The sequence below is a fragment of the Tachysurus fulvidraco genome, chromosome 18 (genome assembly GCF_022655615.1).
Source record: "Tachysurus fulvidraco isolate hzauxx_2018 chromosome 18, HZAU_PFXX_2.0, whole genome shotgun sequence".
Lineage (NCBI taxonomy): Eukaryota > Metazoa > Chordata > Actinopteri > Siluriformes > Bagridae > Tachysurus > Tachysurus fulvidraco.
This window is the reverse complement of record NC_062535.1, coordinates 16,455,774-16,476,570: the sequence shown is the minus strand read 5'-3', so window position 1 is coordinate 16,476,570 and position 20,797 is coordinate 16,455,774. Positions and strand designations below refer to the sequence as shown.

General features: G+C 44.0%; 1 protein-coding gene across 2 annotated transcripts in view; it reads left to right on the top strand.

Annotated features, from left to right (window-relative positions):
- pkd1a (polycystic kidney disease 1a) overlaps nt 1-20,797 on the top strand; it is a 70,931-nt gene that overhangs the window by 31,003 nt on the left and 19,131 nt on the right. For both annotated transcript variants that reach the window (XM_047802985.1, XM_027178913.2), the window contains 19 exons: nt 1,055-1,350; nt 1,491-2,255; nt 2,509-2,640; nt 2,885-3,060; nt 3,386-3,519; nt 3,664-7,316; nt 8,825-8,971; nt 12,545-12,685; nt 14,788-15,076; nt 15,343-15,559; nt 16,393-16,552; nt 16,920-17,075; nt 17,272-17,416; nt 17,819-18,499; nt 19,054-19,216; nt 19,446-19,707; nt 19,934-20,129; nt 20,245-20,415; nt 20,538-20,681. In XM_047802985.1, coding sequence (XP_047658941.1) covers nt 1,055-1,350; nt 1,491-2,255; nt 2,509-2,640; nt 2,885-3,060; nt 3,386-3,519; nt 3,664-7,316; nt 8,825-8,971; nt 12,545-12,685; nt 14,788-15,076; nt 15,343-15,559; nt 16,393-16,552; nt 16,920-17,075; nt 17,272-17,416; nt 17,819-18,499; nt 19,054-19,216; nt 19,446-19,707; nt 19,934-20,129; nt 20,245-20,415; nt 20,538-20,681 — 8,028 coding nt within the window. The remainder of the gene's footprint in view (nt 1-1,054; nt 1,351-1,490; nt 2,256-2,508; nt 2,641-2,884; nt 3,061-3,385; nt 3,520-3,663; nt 7,317-8,824; nt 8,972-12,544; nt 12,686-14,787; nt 15,077-15,342; nt 15,560-16,392; nt 16,553-16,919; nt 17,076-17,271; nt 17,417-17,818; nt 18,500-19,053; nt 19,217-19,445; nt 19,708-19,933; nt 20,130-20,244; nt 20,416-20,537; nt 20,682-20,797) is intronic.

The following is a 20,797-nucleotide window of genomic DNA, read 5'->3' as shown; positions in this document are numbered from 1 at the left end:
ACTTTTTTCCAGACGAAAGTTCTCCTGCAACTCAAAGTGCCAGCCTTAGCATCTGTTAGTGAATGATTGATTTGTTGTTTGAACAGGAAAATAAAAGAAATAAAATAATCATGTACCTAAGACATGTGTGCTTGAGAAGTTCACACCTCAGCTGTGTTTATTGATTTTTGAGCTAGTTTAGTTCATCTGTTCATCTCAGATATAGACATTATGGATAATTGAAGTGAAACCATAGTCAGGCCAGTTGCTCCACTGCATCTGTAATGTCTCAGAACACTGATGCATCTTTTCCACCGGAAAGAACCGGGTGCTGGTTCAGAGCTAGTGCTGGTGCTGGTTCAAAGTTGGTTCCACTGGCGAACCTTCTAAGAACCGGTTTGCCTTTCCACCGGCTAGAGAGCGTCACAGCGCCGAGTGTGACGTCACTGTATACGTGTCACATGTCCCAGCAACTTTAGCGCAGCAGCGGCAAACACAAACACAACAACAATGGCGGATGTTGCTTTACTGTTAATGCTAATGGCTTTGTGAACCTACATCGGCATCCAAACGCGGCGAATAAAACGTGTACGTGCGGCTCCGTGTAATCTGTATAAACGGAGGTTGTAATCGATAAAGTACATAACGTTATTTTATCGTTAACACAGAAAATAATTTAGCCTTAGCATGTAGCTACCTACTATCATGTGTGCTGATAATGTATCATATTGCGGTAAAGTAAAAGTGTATTAAACATCAGTATACTTAAGGTACATTATCACATGCGCTAACAGTAGCCCCGCCCACAGCTCCTGACACAAGAGGTTCTTGAGTCCAGACCAGCAGCGTTTTGGTGCTACTTAAGAACCACTTTTCCTGGTTCAGAGCCGGTGCTTTGGCGGTCGAAACAGAAAGAACTGGTTCTAAATTAGACTGCGGCTCCGAATCAGCACTCAAACTGCCTCAGTGGAAAAGGGGCATGAGATCTGAAAACTGATGTTCTTTTCTATCATCCTACCATAATGTTATGGACATGGAGTCAACCTCTTCCCATTTCTACCCTTGATTTTTCTAGGCTGCGGTGATCTCTGTGGCCCCATTGCAATGTGCCGGTCTCTGGACACCAGGCCCAATGACACCACCTCCACCACCACTTCCTTATATCCATCTCCAGTTCCACCATGCCCTGCATGGCATCAATGGTGTCCGTTTATGGGTTCCTGCCTGCCTTTGAGTCGCCCGTGTGACACAGGGTCATGCCCAAATTGCTCTGGGGTGGAACCTCTGCCCCCTGGTACCCTGCGCCCACACTACAGCCTGGTGGGAGAGGTCTTCTTTACCCTGCCACCTGGAGCCCCCACACACACACTGGTGAGATTACTTGTCATTTGATAAGTCCAATATTTTTGTTTAAAATTTGAGAACTTTCAGCATTTAAAAAAGCCTACCATGATACAGCTACTTTTGTTCTTTGATTCCCCTGCTCTTCTTTAACTGTGGTTTTACCTCAGGTCCAGGAGGAAATTGAAGACCTCTTAGTTGTCCCAGGTGACTTCATCGCCCTTCAGCATGATGCCGGACCCTCTGGTCTACTCGAATGCTCTCCTGACCCCTCTTCACCATGGAAACAGAGCATTCTGGTCCAAAATCGGTCTGATTGGCTTGACTCTAATGAAACCCTGGAAATGATTGGAGATGGAAAGTGGGTGGCTGAGGTAATATGTCCGATTAGGGTGCTGTATGTTGGGCACAATGAAACCAAATTGCAAGGTCCCTTTCTCAAAGCTGGCCTACCTCAAACGGGTGACTACAGCCTGGAAGTGACATCCGATGATCTTGACTTCCCCGTCACTGCCTCGTGTCCAATCCATGTCATCCCACCACTGGGCCTTGACCTGATCTATCCAACCAATCATAATGGAACAGTCTACTTCCTTCCTAATCAAACGTTTGTCCTGGTAAAGGTTCGTTCTGAACACAGGGCTATAATTAGGAGGCAAGGCAGCGACAAAAACATCCCTTTCCAAAGGTTTTGCCCACAAGAACTGGAGTCCAAAGTGGTTGAATGCAAGACAGCCATGTCGAACAATGATACCCTGTTTGCCTGGCTTGACCTTGAACTGGGCTCCACACCTGGGCACACCAAAGTGGTCCTACATGCCCAGAGTGAGCTAACTGAGGCTGATCTGCAGATTCAGGCAAGGGTGGAGGAGCCATTGCAAGGCCTACAGATTCAGCCCCATCCTGCCCATAGGGTTCTGATGGAAACTGTAGTGGTAAGCACACTTCTAATCTCATCAGAACTTTTGAAATAAATGAAGAAGACAGTATGATGATAATGTGATGGATGAGGATGAGGCATGATTGTAAATTCTATGTGGTCAGTTTTTATTTAATCATAGAAGCTCTCAAAGAAATCGCTCATAGATTTTTTCATCGCACCTCTTTGGATCAGATGCTTATTATGTCATATCTTACAACATGAAAGTTCTGCCTTTGTTCTTTTCTTATTAATGTACTCTATTTTAGAGTTACACAGCATCTGTAGAAGGAGGAACGGACCCCTCATTCCGATGGACGGTGGATGATAAACCATACTTCACATATTACAACACCGTACTCAACATCATCTACCAGAACGCTGCTGTCTATAAACTCACTGTGAGTCAATGTGCCAGACTAATAACATTAATGACATTTTGAAGGACAGTTTTTTTTGTTGTTTTTTTTTTATTTAAACTCAAATATTTAAATTTCTTTAAGGTCTGAGATTAAATATTCTTAAAACCACATTTTGTATACATTACATAACCTGTTGATTTTCTAAACTTTACCGATCTGTTTCAGAGAGATGACTTTTTTTGTCTGTGAAGTTTAGCAAAAGTTTTTTTTTTTGGCTTCTTAGGTAATGGCTACCAACCATGTAAGCAACCTAACAGAGGATTTCAATGTGACTGTGGACAAAATGAACCCCATGAGCGATATCACCGTCCGGGGGGTTCCTGAGATTGTGACTCAGGGTGAACAGCTGACCCTTTCCGCTTCGGTAGAGGTCGACACTTCGGTGGACGCCACTTTCCTGTTAGTTCTGTAACCAAAGTTGTTATATAGAACTTTAATGCATGTAAGGTTCATGTAAAAGAAAACTTTTTTCTGTCAGTTTTCCCAATCCTCACAAAATAGTTTCACAATTTTACTTCTATCTTTATTATTGAAAGTCCTACACCATCAAGAGCATGAATATTCTCTCGCCTGATGTCTCTTGTATAGTTCAAACAGGCTTTAGGTTTGGCTTCTCTAACCTAAGTCTTTAATTTGATAATTGTCAAAAGCATGTATAAATTAACATGCTTCGTGTTCTTCTGTATCTTCTGTGTGATGTTTCTGTGATGTTCTTGTGTCTCAGGTGGTTGTTTGCAGATGAGGATAAAATGGAGAATCATTTTAAACCGCCATACGTTTCCCCGCACCAGAGCCCCGATCCGTCAAAAAAACAGATCTTCCTGCAACATGAAGTCAAATACACTTACAAACAACCAGGTAGATATGGAATGGAAACAAGTGGAATAGAAGAGATGAGTTGTCTGAGCGTAGTCCAGAAACCATCCGCTTATTTTCTTTTTGCGAATATCAAAAATGCACCAACGTTTACTTCTTCTCCTTCTTCTTTTTTTATTATTACAGGAAAGTATAACCTAAGTGTGTCCGTTTTCAACCGCTATGAAAATAAAACCCACAAACTCGACGTATATGTGTTCAGCGTTTTAACCTCGGTGGAGATCAACACTGAACCAGAGCTTGTGAAAGCTGAAAAGCCTGCTGCGTTTGAGGCACATCCTTTACCATCCCCTTATGGAATCATCTACACTTGGGATTTTGGTGACAACTCCAGCCTACAGCAAGGGCGTGAACGAAGAGTTTATCATGACTTTACTCTAAGTGGCACCTACACAGTCTGTGTGAGTGTTAACAACACTGTTAGTATTAAAGACAGCTGTAAGGTAATAATGGTGTATGAAGACGTTGACGGTTTGGAGGTTAGGACATCCGCTCCCACAGAGTTCAACACCCCTACAATCGTTGTGGCTAATCTGAAAGCAGGCAACAATGTCAGCTGGAGTTTTTCTATGGGCGATGGGACTGTGCTCGTGACATCGGAGTCATGGGTGGAACACACTTACGTCAAAGATGGAAACTACACCGTCAACATAACTGCAACCAACGCCATTAGCTCAAAATGGGAATCGATACATGTTCAAGTGTTTGTGCTGCAGGTGTTGTGGTTGGAACCTTCTAAGTGTATTCAAGAAAAAACAGATATCAACTTCCATGCACTTGTATCAGGAAATGCTTCGTCTCATCAATATATGTGGAGTTTCGGGGACGGAACCACCAATGAAACAAGATATGGAACCCCTACTATAACACACTCTTACCAAGGTAGTGGGAATTACCATCTTTCTCTCCTTATGTCGAGTAGTGTGAACAAGGCAAATTTTTTTAATTGGATCTGCGTCCAACCTGAAGTCTCCAATGTGACTCTCGAACCCTCCAGCAGATATATCAGACTTGGAGAGGACAGCTGGTTTACTGTAACTGCTTTCCCAGAATTTGACTATACCTACTTGTGGGATTTTGGGATCAGTGACTCAAAAAGCCCTATTACAGGTGGTGACAGGATGGTTTTTACTTATAAAAGCCCGGGCCTGTATATAATAACTGTAACTGTCCTTAACAACATTTCACAAAGCATAAGCAGTGTGCAAGTTGAAGTGCAGCAACCTGTGGGCTATCTGTTTATACACCATAATGGAACAAAAGGTAACAACCTGGCCATGAGGCAGGACTATACCTTCATATCGTATTCTGACTCGGATACTGTTGCCTACAGTTGGGACTTTGGGGATGGGACAGTCCTTGCAGGGCACAATGTGACACATGCATACAATTCCTCGGGTATCTTTGACGTCTGTGTTATGGCTAAGAATGACGTGAGTGAAAATAAAAGCCAAATTCCTGTTATGGTTTTAGCCCCCATTCAAGGACTTTCAGTCAATGCCAGCCTTGTGAATGTTCCTTTGAATGCAACAGTCCACTTTGAGACCCATCTTGACCAAGGAGATCATGTGCGCTACTCGTGGATCCTTTGTGACCGTTGTACCTCCATTCCAGGCACACACCCCATGTACTACACCTTTCGCTCTGTTGGAATGTTCAATGTAACCGTAACTGCTGAAAACGATATCAGCAATGCTCAAGCTAGCATTTACATATTTGTACAGCGGGAGCTGGAAGGCTTACAGATAGTGTCCGATGAACTTGGGGACAGTTGCTGTTTTGCCACCAACCGCATCCTGCACTTGCAGGCTGTGCTAAAAGATGGCACGAACATGTCTTTTACCTGGAACCTTTTGAGGGAATACGAAAGTACTGTAGCCCACAATCTCACAGGCAAAAACATAGACCTCAATTATTCCACACCTGGACCCTGCGAGGTCTTCTTGAAGGCCACCAATTTGCTCGGCCAACTAACTGTTAACCGAACTATTGAGTTTCTTGATCCTGTTGGAAAACTAGTTCTGCAGACTTCTCCAAACCCCACAGCCATCAACAGCATCACCAACATGACTGTGTCTGTGAGTACAGGCAGTGATCTGCAGTATAGATGGTGGATAGATAATGATCTGTTGCAATTTAATGTGCCATCCATCTGGTATGCATTTGACAGTCCAGGTCTAAAGTCAGTAAATGTGGAGGTTTTAAACAGGGTAAACAAAGAGATGGCTTCAGTACAGATCAGTGTCCAAGAACCAGTTTCCGGGGTTACCTTCACCACAACCAATGTCACAGAGCAGAACTTTATATCCTCTGGAGTCAATGTATCTCTCTCTGGCCATGTCCAAACTGGATCTAATGTCTCATGGGTGTGGCTCTTGCCAAATCATGCAAAATCAAGTCATCAGTCGACATACTACATATTTTCATCCCCTGGAACCTTCACAGTCACTTTGAATGTCTCAAATGACATTAGTAGTGAGGTGCTAGCTCGTGACTTCACTGTGCAAGACAGGATCCAGGGGCTTGAGTTCAAGGCCAGCAAGAAGAATGTTGCAGTTGGTGAGAATGTGGAGTTCACCATCTCCGTTGCATCTGGCACCTCAGTTAGCTACACCTTGAGCATCAGCGGTGATGCAACTGTTTACCCCAACCTTACCTACATACACCAGTTTAGCAGAGCAGACAACTACTATGTCAATCTGACTGCATGGAATCAAATAAGCTCAGAACGGAGGAACCTGCATATATGTGTCTCGGAACCCATCACCAAACTTACCATCTTAGACTGCTGTGAAGATGCTATACCTGTGGGTGTGCCCAAGACATTTGAAGCCCACATACAGACTGGCAACCCAGTGACATATCTGTGGACCTTTGATCTTCATCATGGAGCTAAAACAACCATGTTGGATTCAAAAGCCACGTATGTACCTGATGAGCCAGGTTTGCTGACCATCAGTGTGAGTGCCTTTAATGCACTTAACATTCAAAATGAGACCAAGAATGTGCTTGTTCAGAATATCCTTAAGTCAGCTATCTTAGAGGCTCAACCTCAGGACACCTTTATTAACAAGACAGTCATCTTTCAAGCACGAGTTTCCCCACAGTCCAGCTCTCTCAGATACCAATGGGACTTTGGGGATAGAAGCCCCGACTTTTTTTCTGATACTTCTGTCGTCAGTCATGTATATTCTTTACCCGGCCACTACATTGCTAAGGTTAACATCAGCAACCTGGTTAGCTGGATTACTGCTTTCTTTGAGGTGAACATACGTGTACTAGAGTGCAGCGAACCCGAAGTCCAGGTGGTTCAAGCACCAAGGATAGCCATCTGGCGTTCCAAACCAGCGTTAGTCGAAGCGAAGGTAGATCTCAAAGGCTGTGTTCGCTATGGTGCTGAATATCTCTGGGAGATCTTCTCAGCTTCTCACTGCCAGGAATTTGAAAACCATTTGACACCACCATTTAAAGTCCATCTTCCTGCAGAAGTCGATATCCGGAGGCTGCAATTATCGATACCTAAGATGACGCTTCCTGCCAAAAACTACACCCTGATCTTTTCACTATCTTACAAAGGAATTCCCCTGAAAAAGGCAGCCTGTCTTCAGCTCTCGGTGATGTCTGCCAAGTTGGTACCTATCATTGAAGGTGGAACGTATCGTGTGTGGTCCAAAACTCAGGACCTACAGCTGAATGCAAACCAATCCTATGATCCCAACCTGGACTTGGACAGTCAGACCCTACTCAATTACAACTGGGAATGTGTAAACACTTCTAAGGTACGAATTACAACCTGTTTCACATTAATAACTGTAAGATGTTTTATGAGGTCTCTTTTTAGAGGTCAGAAATACAGAAATGCAGTTTGAAATGGTACGGTGGTTTGTGTGGTTGCAATTTGCTGTGGTGAAAGAGAAATAAAACACTGACAGCCATGTTGTTCTTGGAAATAATCATTTATATCAGATGGGGGGCACAGTGGCTTAGTGGTGGCTTATCATCATCATCATCGTCATCATCATCATGAAATTATAATGAGAAGAATTTAAAATAAATAAATAAATAAATAAATAAATAAGTTAGGGGGCACGGTGACTTAGTGGTTAGCACGTTCGCTCACACCTCCAGGGTTGGGTGTTAGATTCCCGCCTCCACCTTGTGTGTGTGGAGTTTGCATGTTCTCCCCGTGCCTCGGGGGTTTCCTCCGCGTACTCCGGTTTCCTCCCCCGGTACAAAGACATGCATGGTAGGTTGATTGGCATCTCTGGAAAATTGTCTGTAGTGTGTGTGTGTGTGAGTGAATGAGAGTGTGTGTGCGCCCTGCGATGGGTTGGCACTCCGTCCAGGGTGTATCCTGCCTTGATGCCCGATGACGCCTGAGATAGGCACAGGCTCCCCGTGACCCGAGAAGTTCGGATAAGCGGTAGAAAATGAATGAATGAATAATCAAACTTTCAGCTATTTCTTTTCTTTTTCTTGATATAATATATGGTAGAATTTAGTGATTTTTTAAAGTCTAAAACTAAGAGCACAGCGAAGTTGGTGAGCATTACCCACCAGAGGATAAAGAGCACAGATCCTTGCCCAATAAAATCACTGGAAATTATAATTAAGGCTGATTTATTTTCATTTTCCTCTATCTCACTGCCTCTTAATATGGCCACAGAGAGATTGTCTGCTTCTGCTTGGCTTGTCTTTTTCCCAACCGTAAAAAAAAAAAGAAAAAGATGAAGATTGCTGTAGCGTGCGCTCTCCTTTCCTGGCAGGGACTCAGTCAGTGGGATTTTTTTTCATTATTCTTTTCCAGTTTAACATCTAAACATTTCGGAATGCTGGAAAATGCCAGTCATATGGAGAAAGCGGGTTTATACGTATTAAGTGGACTATTAGTGTAAACTAGGGTTGCAAGGTTTAAGGATTTATTTATTTATTTATTTATTTATTTATTTATTTATTTATTTATTTATTTATTGCTCCTAGTTAACAATACTTATCGATTCACTGGGACATAAATGTAAAAAGCAGAAGCAAAATAAAGAAAGGGAACGGATTATATTTTTTTCTCTGAGACATTCCGAGCTCGCCGTACCTTCTTTGAGTAGAAGGACAAAGGAGCTGGATGTCTGAGAGACAAAACAGGAAATGGCATATAGATCAGTGCTGCAACGAGGACGTTCGGCAGCTTAAAGAGAGATGTCTTAGGTAGAAGTGCATCAGGGATCTGGAAGTGTACTTATCAAGGAATTAATATAAAAAATAATTGCCCCTTTGTTTATATTTCTTTTAGGGAGCCATTCACTGCTCTACTCTGAACTTTAGACTGGGTCCAAAATATCTGGTCATCTCCGGATCAGAGCTGGAGGTGGATGTGGATTATACCTTCCGCCTGACCGTCAGCAAAGACGGCATGTCCCCGGAATACACCACCCAGAAGGTGAGTGCTCATTAATTTAACATGATGGACTTGAATTAGTCCGCAGGTCTGTGGGTTTAATCATACACTAAACATTCTCTGCATACAGTATGAGCTCTCAGTGTCCTTCACCTTGGACTTAATTGAACCTGAGTCACAACTATAAAACAAATGTGCAGTTTTGGCTGTAAAGGATTCTTGTGTCTGTGGACTGACGAAACCAAGGCAGCCGTCTTCAACGTTCTGTAGAAGTCCCAGGAGAAAAGCGTCCATGCACTAGATTCCCAAACGTCCTGCTATGATCACAAAAACCCAATATCCAAGAGTAGCAGCAGTGGAGATCATCACACACACGTTTTACACACACACACACACTTGCTGTCTCCAGCACGCTCTCGCTCAGAGCCAGATCCCAGTAGTGCTCTGCGCCATGCTTCTTAAAGTGTTCACGTACCTGAGTCACGTGCATCATGATTCAATAGCCCTGTTTGTAGAAATAACAAGAAGCCTTGGCCAGTGGCTCGGCCTCGTTTTTGTAGTCCATTAGTATCCATTAGAAATGAGAAAAATGCTGGAAACTTTTTTAAAAACTTTTTATGATAAAGGACCTTTTCATATTATGTTGCTAATTGTATTGGAGGTCAAAGCTAAAACACACACACACACACACAAGCACACACACACATGAACACACACACATACGCACACACACACACACACACGCACACGCACACACACAATTTGCATCACAAGCTTGTTGTACCTCTTACTGGTCATCCTTCCATTTCTTCATCCGGTTCACTGTCTATTGAGTTCCTTATAGAGACGACAGGAAAGTTAGTAAATCTGCATTTTGAGACCCAGTGACCACTTTTTTTTTTTTTTTTGCACTTCCTTCATGTGCTTGAAACCCAATGAATGTCCTGTCTGCTTTTATCACCTTCCTTCGGTGTTTGGAAAAGGCCATGATGCCTAGAGCTCAAAATTTTCATATTGAAGATGAGTCAGAAAGAAACAGGGAAAGAAACAAAAAATAAACAAAAAACAAACAAACAAATAAATAAATAAAGGGAAGTTAAAAAAAAGGGTCAGGACAGGGATTGGGGACAGATGATCCTGTCACTTTAGATTGAAAGGCAGATACTAAAGCCAGGTCAGGAGCAGAGCATTTATTTGGTTTGCATGGTGATTTTATGTAAAATAAATATACTGAATTTACTCAACAATCTTTTTAGGTTTTCTACACTTAAGCCATGCAGTTTGTGTCTGTGCTCATTATAGCCTGAGATTTCTGTTCTTGGCTGCAGGAGAGGAACCTGATGTGCTCTTCTGCTGTAAATAAATCTATCATGATCTCTCTCAACAACAAGGTGTTAACCCACTGTTTCTCACAGGATGCTTTTTGTTTTCTGCACCATTCTGTGTAAACCCTAGAGGCTGAGATGCTTAAAGGTGGGGTCTCCGTTGTTTGAAAGCCAATGTTGACATTTGAAATCACCAAAACAAACAAGCCCCTAACCCAAATGGGTGTCACACCTGTTTTGATAGCTCCGCCTACACATACATACGTAACCCAGGCAACTATTAACCTGCTGGGGCAGCTGTCAGAGGGTATATTTTTTATCAGTAAATGAACACAGTGAGTAATACGATGGTAATACAGATGTGTTTTTGTAGTACTGAGTGTTGTACCGTAAAAGGTTTATCTCCGTTTCACGCGGAAGACGACGTTCAACACCTAGAACCCGAGGCAGAGGTAACGGCAGGAGGTATCCGCCATGTTAGTGTTTCAATGTGTCACACATGCGCACTGAACACTCTCTCCACTCATATTTACAAGACACGCCCCTTTCTGCTCATTGGCTACACCTTTGTTTGTTTGTCGGCCCGACTCGTTTTCCCGAAGCATTTTTCAAACATCGTGCACCGCACCTTTAAAATAACCATGACACGTTTAAAGTCACAGAGATCAGACTTTTCCTTCATTCTGATGTTTCACATGAACATTAACTGAAGCTTTTGACTTATGGACCTGTATGATTTTGTAAATTGTGCTGCTACCACATGATTTGCTGAATAGATAACTGTATACATAATAAGGTGTGCATATGCCTGTGAAAACTAAAGGGATCTAAAGTATCTGAAAACGTCAATTTTTTTCTCCACCATGTAACACTTTTAAACCAAACTGCTTGACTCAGATTATTACCCATAATCCTTTATGCTCTGGCTATTTCCTAGGCCTCTACCGATTTTAGTGCCGATTTCGGTTCTGCTTCTCAGCAAGCGGAGCTAAAGCCAACAGAAGTGAAACTAAGCGGCGCTACGAATTAGCACGCCCCAACGGGAAACATTTGTGTTATGCACATCCATGACTTATTAGCATGATGGAACAAAATAATTATGTCAGGACCACAGCTTAATAAGGTGTAATCATCGTGTTCCATCCCGAAGGAGGAAAGTGAATTGATTTGGTGGGTTTTTTTATTTGGTTTTTTTTGTTTTTTTGGAATGAATTGTGCTGATCTACTGGAATCACTAAGCCACGATGTAAGAAATAACGCAGACCTTCAACTGGCCAGTCACTTAGATGATCTCCATTAATGTCTCACTGCTTTTTCTACTGAGACTCCTCACTGTTCTCGTGAAGATCCTGCTAATATTTTTTCTCTTTTCCGCACTATTTTGTTCAATTTCTGCTGAATTTGAGAGGCAGCACTTGAAAAGATTGATTTTTATTTTTCTTTCCCTGCAGTAATGTTTGCATGAAAACGTCCTACTTTCATGAGACATGAAACACAACAGACACACGGTTACTGCTTTTCAACGGATAACTTGCCAGAAACTTTCTGTACTGAAAAGCAAAACCTTCATCGTGTGAGCTGTTGAGGGAAAAGCACAGAATTTACTGTGCATGTGAAATCTGCATTTCCCTTTCAGTTGCAGTCGTGCTACCATGTAAGTGAAAGTGAGGTGACATACGGCTAAGTACGGTGACCCATACTCAGAACTTGTTCTCTGCATTTAACCCTGCCAGAGTGCACACACACACAGCAGTGAACACACACACACACCGTTAACACACACCCGGAGCAGTGGGAAGCCATTTATGCTGCGGCGCCCGGGGAGCAGTTGGGGGGTTCGGTGCCTTGTTCAAGGGCACCTCAGTCGTTGTATTGCCGGCCTGAGACTCGAACCCACAACCTTAGGGTTAGGAGTCAAACTCTCTAACCATTAGGCCACGACTTCCCCTAATCAGATTGACTCGATGGTTTAATCAGAGCCTGAAATTCAAGGTTCCAAAAGAACCCTTGCGGAACCCGTTTTGCTCCCGTTGCCATATTATTTTTGTCTTTTTCTTTTCCCCGGTGATGTAGCACTTTTAGAGGCTGCACCGAAGCACTCTGTGTTCCCTTTTTCAATCTGAAGTGCTCTTTGACATTTACTTGCATCCGCCATCTGTGTCTGTTCATCCGGTTTGTTCTGGTTTTTCCTTTCTTTTATTTGCCATTCTTGTAGCACTGAAGCAAGACCAACTGTTCCAGCAATGCTAATTACAGCCATGTAAATGACTCGGTTTTTTTTTCTCCTCAGGTATTAGTGAAGGGTGGCCGCATCCCTATCGTCTCTCTGGAGTGTGTGTCGTGTAAAGCTCAGTCTCGTTATGAGATCAGCCAGAACTCCTACGTCTACCTGGCCGGGACCTGCAGCAACTGTCAGGGTTCCTATAGAGGGGTAAGAGCCTCCTGAGTAACTTCAACATTAGCACCATTAACATGAAGTTTAGATGTTTATTACACATACACTTAAACAAAAGATTTTTTTTTAAATCCCTTTTCTCTTGAAAGGACGAATCACTCAAACATATAAAGTGACCTTTTTCGTCATCAAAATAAAAAAAAAATCCATATTTAAAGCAATGCACAAACAAACTTTTATCCCAGTTGCCTCCAATCTCCTGCTGTTTGTTTGGCTTTTTTAGTGAATCTCACATGCAGGCATTTTTTTCCTTCTTCAGCTCTGAGAAAGATCAATATTTTCTGCTCATAGCAAACATTCTGGTCATTTTCAGTCCGTCTTTTAGTTGGAGTAATATTTACACTTGGTGTAATATTTAGTCTTGATATTATAACTGACTTGCAATAGAGAAAGATTATTAAAGAAATATCTGAAATAGAAGACGGGTGTAAACCTTTGTACTTATATTAAGGCAAAAAAGTGTCAATAAAACAACATTGTTAAAGGCGGGGTCTCCGTTGTTTAAAAGCCAATGTTCACATTTGAAATCACCAAAACAAACACGCCCCTAACCCAAATGGGCCCCACCCCCACCCCAGCTCCGCCCACACATACATACGTAACCCAGGCAACTATGTCTTTATCATAGCTGAAGGGAAGAACAATACGATTGTAGATAAACAAACAAGCAAAAATGCCACACAAGCATAATGATGTAAAGGACAAAGGCATATATTAGTTCTGTGTAACAAAGCAAAACCAACGTTACTCACCTATCGAGAAGGAAAAAAGCTCCTCGGCGTCTTAAGTAAAGTCGGCCACATATTCACAGGTCGGAGTTTCCCGAGTCGATAACTCCTGAGCTAAACGCTGTTACTACACAAAACGCGGTTGTAGCTGCCTCTCTACATTACTACGATAGAAAAGAGGTGTTATTTGTGTAGTAACAGCGTTTAGCTCAGGAGTTATTGACTCGGGAAACTCCAACCTGTGAATATGTGGCCAACTTCCTGCTCCTTCAGTTCTCTCCAGCGCTGGAAAGCTGATCCTATATTAACACGTCCTACTTCTTGTCCTTATCGTAAGCCTTTCTTCTCTTTCTTTCTTTGTTTTTATCCTCCATGTCAATGTTAAAACCGCTTTCTGCTAACATCACACATGCACACTGAACACTCTCTCCGCCGCATAATGAGAAGACACGCCCCTTTCTGCTCATTGGCTACACGTTAGTTTTGTTTTTGTTTTGTTTTGTGGCCCAACGCAGTATTCTAAAGCCTTTCTCAAACAACGGAGACCCCACCTTTAAATGTGAGTTCACTTTCTTCTTCATCTATATGACAGGTGGCGCAAGAACATGTGACACTTTTCCACCTTAGTCCATAAACATATCACTGTATTTTAACGGTCACAGTGACGCTTTATCATCATAAGATTTAAAAGCCCACCTCCTGCTTTACACTGCTTTTGCCTTAGTGAACCTCCAACGTTCTAACTTTTATTCCAGTGAGCTCATGTAGCACTGAATCTTACAGCAGATACCCAAAGGGAATGCTGGGAATAGCGGTATGACCTCACCAGTCCTGGTGACGGGTGTGAGGGCTGTATCGGTCTCTGTGAGTCAGCTTTCAGCCTCGCCAAAGAAAAAAGTCTTCTGTGTGTCTCTTGTGTGTTAAACAATTTTAAAACAGACAGAGGCAAAGAGATGAGGTCATGGGAGAAGGTGATCAGTCATGTATCCCTCTCTAAATGTTTACTTTAGTGTGTTATGTCATGGCCTCGGAATGAAACCGGTAAGGAAAACCTGAGACGGTAGAGTCGTCGATGTAATCGTTAGGATGTGATGTATTCCACATGGCACTGAGGTTAGTGTGAAGGAGCAGAGTTATTGTGACCAAGCTGAAGGTGATTATTTTCCCATAACAAGTTTTTTTCATTTTCACTTCGCAGGTGAAGCTAGTTTTGATTACATCTAATGTTAAAGCACCGTCGATCCTGGAGACTCCATCCATTAAAAACTGTCTCTGCACTGACATGTTGTCAGGACCTCCACAGACTGTTAATGCAGTCTAAACTTGTGTGACCTTTGTGTTTTTCATTAGCACTGGACCGCCGTTAACCATCGCAGTGAGCCGCTGGTTCTGGACCTGAACACGACGACGACAGGCCAGGACAGCATGAACCTGGTGCTGAGGAAGGGGGCACTGCGGGATGGGGATTCGTACGTCTTCAGTTTGCACGTCACCGATGACAGCATGGAGCAGGAGGGGGTGGCCAACATCGAGCTCCACCCAAACTTGCCACCAGCTGGGGGGTCATGTTCACTGTGGGCTGATGGCAAGGGGCCGGTGGTGCGGACGTTGTTGGAGAGAGTACACTTCAAATGCACAGGTGAGAAAGGTGGAGCAAAAAGATGTGAATCAGAATCAGGTTTATTGGCCAAGTGTGTTGATGTTGACACACACAAGGACTCTAAAAAGTATAGTGAGAAGGTGAAGTAGGGACATGTGGACTGAAGACAGGTAGATGGAGGGGTGAATCAGGTGGAGAGTCAGGTCAAAAGTAATTACTGAACCTTCCAAAAGGAAATTTTGAGGACATTTTGCAGAGACGTACATCATAATGCTGGTCCTGTCCTGGACCTCTGTGTTTTTTAGGCTACACTGATTTGGACGAGACAGAGTCTCCGCTGGTTTACAGTCTGATGGTGTTGCGTTGCTTTAAATCCTACTGCGAAGATTTTTGCGTCTATAAAGGAACCAGTCCGGAACATTCCACCTTCCTACCACCTGGATTACGCTTTGCCCAGTACAGGATATCGGTGTCCATCACAGTGGAGGACCACCAGGGGGCATCCATCACCGCCCTCAACCAGTGAGTCATTGTTTTGTCTCTCTTTTTTTTTTCTAATCAAGATACATACTGAATATGTATAGCTGATTTTATACACAAATTTTTATTTTCTACAAAATACTTGGTCTTGATCTCCTATCCACTGAGTCTGGGATCCTTCATATACCCCCTGAAGTCGCTGTACTTTATTCAACAGTGTCTAGAATTTTAAAAGTCATGACCTTATTAATTGGTAATGAAACTATTTGACCTTATTAAACTATGATATTGATATTGATTTCCTTTCTAATTATCTGCCCAAAAAAACAACAAAAAACTCCTGTGCTTGGGAGTCTCTGGCAGGTAGCAAAGCTAATTTCTGGGTCAGAAAACAACGTCTAAAAAAAATGGACACCGATAAACTAACCAGATCTGCCACGTGACAAGATGTCCACATGCCCCTGGGAGTCATATGTGGGTTTAGGGGAAGTCGTGGCCTAATGGTTAGAGAGTTTGACTCCTAACCCTAAGGTTGTGGGTTCGAGTCTAGGGCCGGCAATACCACGACTGAGGTGCCGTTGAGCAAGGCACTGAACCCCCCCAATGGCTGCCCACTGCCTCGGGTGTGTGTGTGTGTGTGTGTGTTCACAGCTGTGTGTGTGCACTTTGGATGGGTTAAATGCAGAGAACGAATTCTGAGTATGGGTCACCGTACTTAGCCGTATGTCACGTCACTTTCACTTTCGGCTAGGTCCCAATTCACCTGCTTTCTCCTTATTGCACTTTACCACTGATGGCTGGGCTTTGTTCAAAAGTTCCTCTTAGTTCCTCTGATTACTTACTGTATAGCTGTGTGTTTGTGTTTTGTGTATTAGGACCATGACGGTGATGTTGCCACAGGTTCCTGCTGGATTCAGCAGTCTAGCTCACTGGTTGAGTATGATGGCTGACACCACTCTGAACGAGCTCCTGAAACAGGGAGACTCCCAGCGTGTCCGCGAGCTCTCCCTTGCCTTCATCACTGTGCTCAACGGGGTCAGACTCTTTCAATTATCTGTCCATCCTTCCATATATCTGTATATTAACTCTTATTCCCAGAGACCAAAAAATGTTTGGATGTGTCCATGTTCAATATTGAGTGTCTTTGTCATGTCTTAGTCCACAGTGGCGTTAATATGAAGCTCATATGAATGTAGACACTCGGGAATTTGTGTTTCATCGGTATTTCTGTTTTTTTCTTAGACCACTAGGGGGCGATATACTTAATACAGACATCTCTTATATAGAAGGAATTTTGTGATACCATTATTCGCCATGAGTTTAGTTTTCTTGGTGTGTTTGTGTGTGTGTGTGTGTGTGTGTGTGTGTGTGTGTGTGTGTGTGTGTGTGTGTGTGTGCACAGTACGAGCAGGCTGTGCAGTATGGAAGCAGTGTGTCGAAGCAGGAAAGGCAGTACAGGGTGAGCGTGCGAGGAAACATAACCCGAGCTTTGACATCACTGGACCTCAACACCGTTAGTGACATACAACAGACCTCAGCTGCTCTCGCCCAGTGCACGGTGAGACACACACACACACACACACACACACACAGTGAGACAGAAGAGAAAAAACAATTAACAGATGATCAGAATCATACATCTCAGTTAAAAAATAATAAACTAGACTGACTACGAAATAAAGAAAAGTGAGGTCCTTTGAATACTTATAGCTCTGTGCGTGTGTGTGTGTGTGTGTGTGTGTGTGTGTGTGTAGGCTGTGAGCCGGGAATTCGTGTGTGAGGAGTGTCAGAACAGCACGCTGAATAAACTGGAGTCCATGCTGGAGATTCTCCAGACGGACACCAAGCAGGGCACGGTGACTCCCACAGAGATCGCAGACAACATCCTTAACATCATGGGTGAGTTTACACAAAACCAAAACCTTCCTCTTATTAAACACACGATCTGATTCATTTCTACACGACGGTGCATGTTGTGAGTGTCATTAACACGGTATCACGTGCGGTCTCCTACAAAGGAACAGCTGTTGTGATTTGCCTTCGTTTTAACATGCAGATAAGTAGGTGCGAGTGTGAGTGCATGAGTGACTGTGCCACGTCTCTCACTCATACGTACACCTCCGAGGTGAAAGTTAGCACATATAGGCTCCACCCAGCATCCAATGGTTTGTAACTAATAGCAGCAGCTGGTTTTGTAAAATGTGATTCTGTAAGCTGGGGTTCGAAGGTGGGCTTTAGGGACTATTAATAGGGACGGTTAATAAAGTAAGGAAGTGAAATAGTGTGAATATTGTTCTGCAGGGGATCTGATCCAGCAGGTGAGCGAGGCAGCGTCGGTGTCAATGGAGGAGTCGGAGGATCGCGGTACGCCACATCTGCCAGATCAGCCGCACCCCCTCCGCGTTGCCGCCAAAGCCTACACACTATCCTCTGAGCTTATGCGCATTCTGATGTTGTCTCGTGTACTAAACGAGGAGCCACTGATCCTGCGAGGAGCCGAGATAGCGGCAGCAGGGAAACGTGCCGACCCGCTCAGCCTGTTGTGCTATGGCTCAAGCGACGCCCCTGAGTGCCGCCGCTTCTCCATCCCCAGGGCTTTCAACTCCAGCCTTGGGACCAGCCTGAGCACCAGCGAGGCCAGTGAGGGCATTGTGCAGGTTCTCTTCCAGGTGGAGCCCAATCCGTTCCCTTTTAACTATGTCCCTAACTATACCGTGTCCACCGAGGTAGCATCCATGGAGTTCCGCACCGTCAATGGCTCCCAGATCCCCATCGCCGACTTAGACGAGAGCCAGGCCATCAGAGTCGCGCTGAACAACGGCACCACAGTGGGACTGGACGGAAACAGCACAGGGGTCAGGCTGGATCCGGCCGGGGCAGTAAACGTGAGCAGGTGTGGCTCGGTGATCGTTAAAGTGAGCACAGGGAACAACAACCGGAAAGCAGGAGTCTACATCCAGCTGAACTTTACCATACTGGAAGGTAATCAAACACCCTGGACAACAGGGGGCAGAAGCTCTCCCTCTCTCTCTATGACTATAGTATATAGCTGCTATAATGTAAACAAATATGTTTGCTAATACAGTGGACGTAACTCTGAGTGAATCTAAAACTCCTTTGTGCTGTAAATCGTGTGCTGTTATCTGAAAATGGTTCACTTCAGGCTGCTAATAGAAACTCTGCTTCATCACGACACCCTGTTGTTCGTTATCTTCCTGTAACAGCAGACAACTGAGTAAACAAACCGTTTATTTGGAAAAGTTTCCACTTAGCTTCTGAGCCTGTTTAAAGGAATTACCATGCAGGAGTTCTGTGTGTGTGGGTGTGTGGGTGTGTGGGTGTGTGGGTATGTGGGTGTGTAAGGCGATAATGGAGATTCAGCTATTATCTTTCCTTTTTCTCTGGTTAATAAATAGAGGTGCAGTTTTCTCTAAATTGCCTTTCGAATTGTTCTCTGCTCTTGAGGATTATTATTCTCTGCCTTTCAAATTTGGTGTGTGTGTGTGTGTGTGTGTGTGTATAATCTTTACTTCCAGGTTCTCCAGATGCACAAGAGTTAGACCTGTCAATCATGGCTTACCTGCACACCTCTGATAAGCCTAATGAGTACAGCAGCACAGACAGGAAGCGCATCACCCTCAGCATGGTGCAGGGGCAGGACCTCGACCACCAGCTCTACACCTTCTTCCTGTCTCCCATGTAAGAACGGGTTTAAATGGAGTGTTCTTTCTCTCTTCTTCCATCTGTCTTTCTCTCCTCTCTCTCTTTCTCTCTCAATCCCTCCTTTTTCACTCCCCGTTTCTTTCTGTTTACCGTCACAAAAAATTACAACAATTTTGTTTGTAAATTATAAACCTAAACCTATGACACGACGCTGCTCATGTCCACCGGTGTGTCGGCCTGTAATCGCTATGTCACGTCTCTGCAGCCTGTACGACACCACGCAGGATCACTTCATCAACGTGTCGGCAGGCTGCACTCCCGATTGGCCAGTTCGGATCCGTGTGGAAGTGGGCGTGTTCATGGTGCTCTGTCAGTACTTCAGTGAGCTGGGGCACATGTGGCGTACAGATGGGATGGTGCCCCTGCCAGAGACCAGCGCTGGGCAGGCAGTGTGCAGCACACGCCATCTCACTGTCTTCGGTGCCAGTCTGTTAGTTCCACAGCATGCCATCAGCTTCACCGTGCATGTGAGTGACCCTGAGACCAAGTGGCACATGAATATTAATGACTGTCTAATGAATATTTAAATTATCACATCGACCACAGAATGTCAAGTAATAGCATTTGGGGGAAAATGACAATATTTGTAATTTATTATTATTATTATTATTATTATTATTATTATTATTATCCATTTGTTTTTGTTTAACGAATCATTACATGTAACTGTATGTTTCTGTGTGTTGTGTTCAGGATCCACCGATCAGCCGCAGTCTGGTGGTGCTGTTGGTGTGTGTGGTGTGTTTGCTGTGCTACACCGTTGCCGCGGCTGTCCTCAGGAAACTGGACCAGATGGACCTGAGACGAGCTTCTGTGGTTCCTCTGTGTGGGAAAGACGGTCTGTGCAAGTACGAGATCCAGGTGAAGACCGGCTGGATGCGAGGAGCAGGTGAGGGGACGGGGCTGAAAGGTCCAGGTCATACTGATACTTGTGTGGGTTCTTCTTGCGCAGTCCTCGTGGATCTGCTCTCTGTTCTCTAACAGTAATAAGGGCTCTGTTTCAGGCACCACGGCCCACGTCGGTATCAGTCTCTTTGGCAGCGAGAGCCGCAGTGGACACCGTCACCTGGACCGAGTCGGAGCTTTTACACGCAACAGTCTGGACATTTTCCACATCGCTACCGACTCCAGCCTCGGAAACCTGCTCAAAATCCGAGTGTGGCACGACAACAAAGGTACGAATCTGACTCCACCTGTATAGATTAGACTGTTTCTTACTTATATCATATATGTAATTACATTCTCTCTTTCCGTCTGTCTGTCTCTCTCTTTTGGTCTCTCTCACTCTTTCTCTCAGGACTCTCTCCAGCTTGGTTGCTGCAGTATGTGCTGGTGAAGGACTTGCAGACAGGAAGCTCGTACCTCTTCCTGGTGGAGGAGTGGCTCTCTGTGGACAATGAGAAGACAGACGGCAGGGTGGAGATAGAGGCGGAGCCTTCAGGTAAAACCGGGAGCCTTTATTTATTTATTTTTTGTCTGAAAGGTTTTCCAAATGATTTGTTTCAAGCATTTTGCATCTCACCCTGGCTAACGTTTCATTGTTTTTCACCTTCCTTA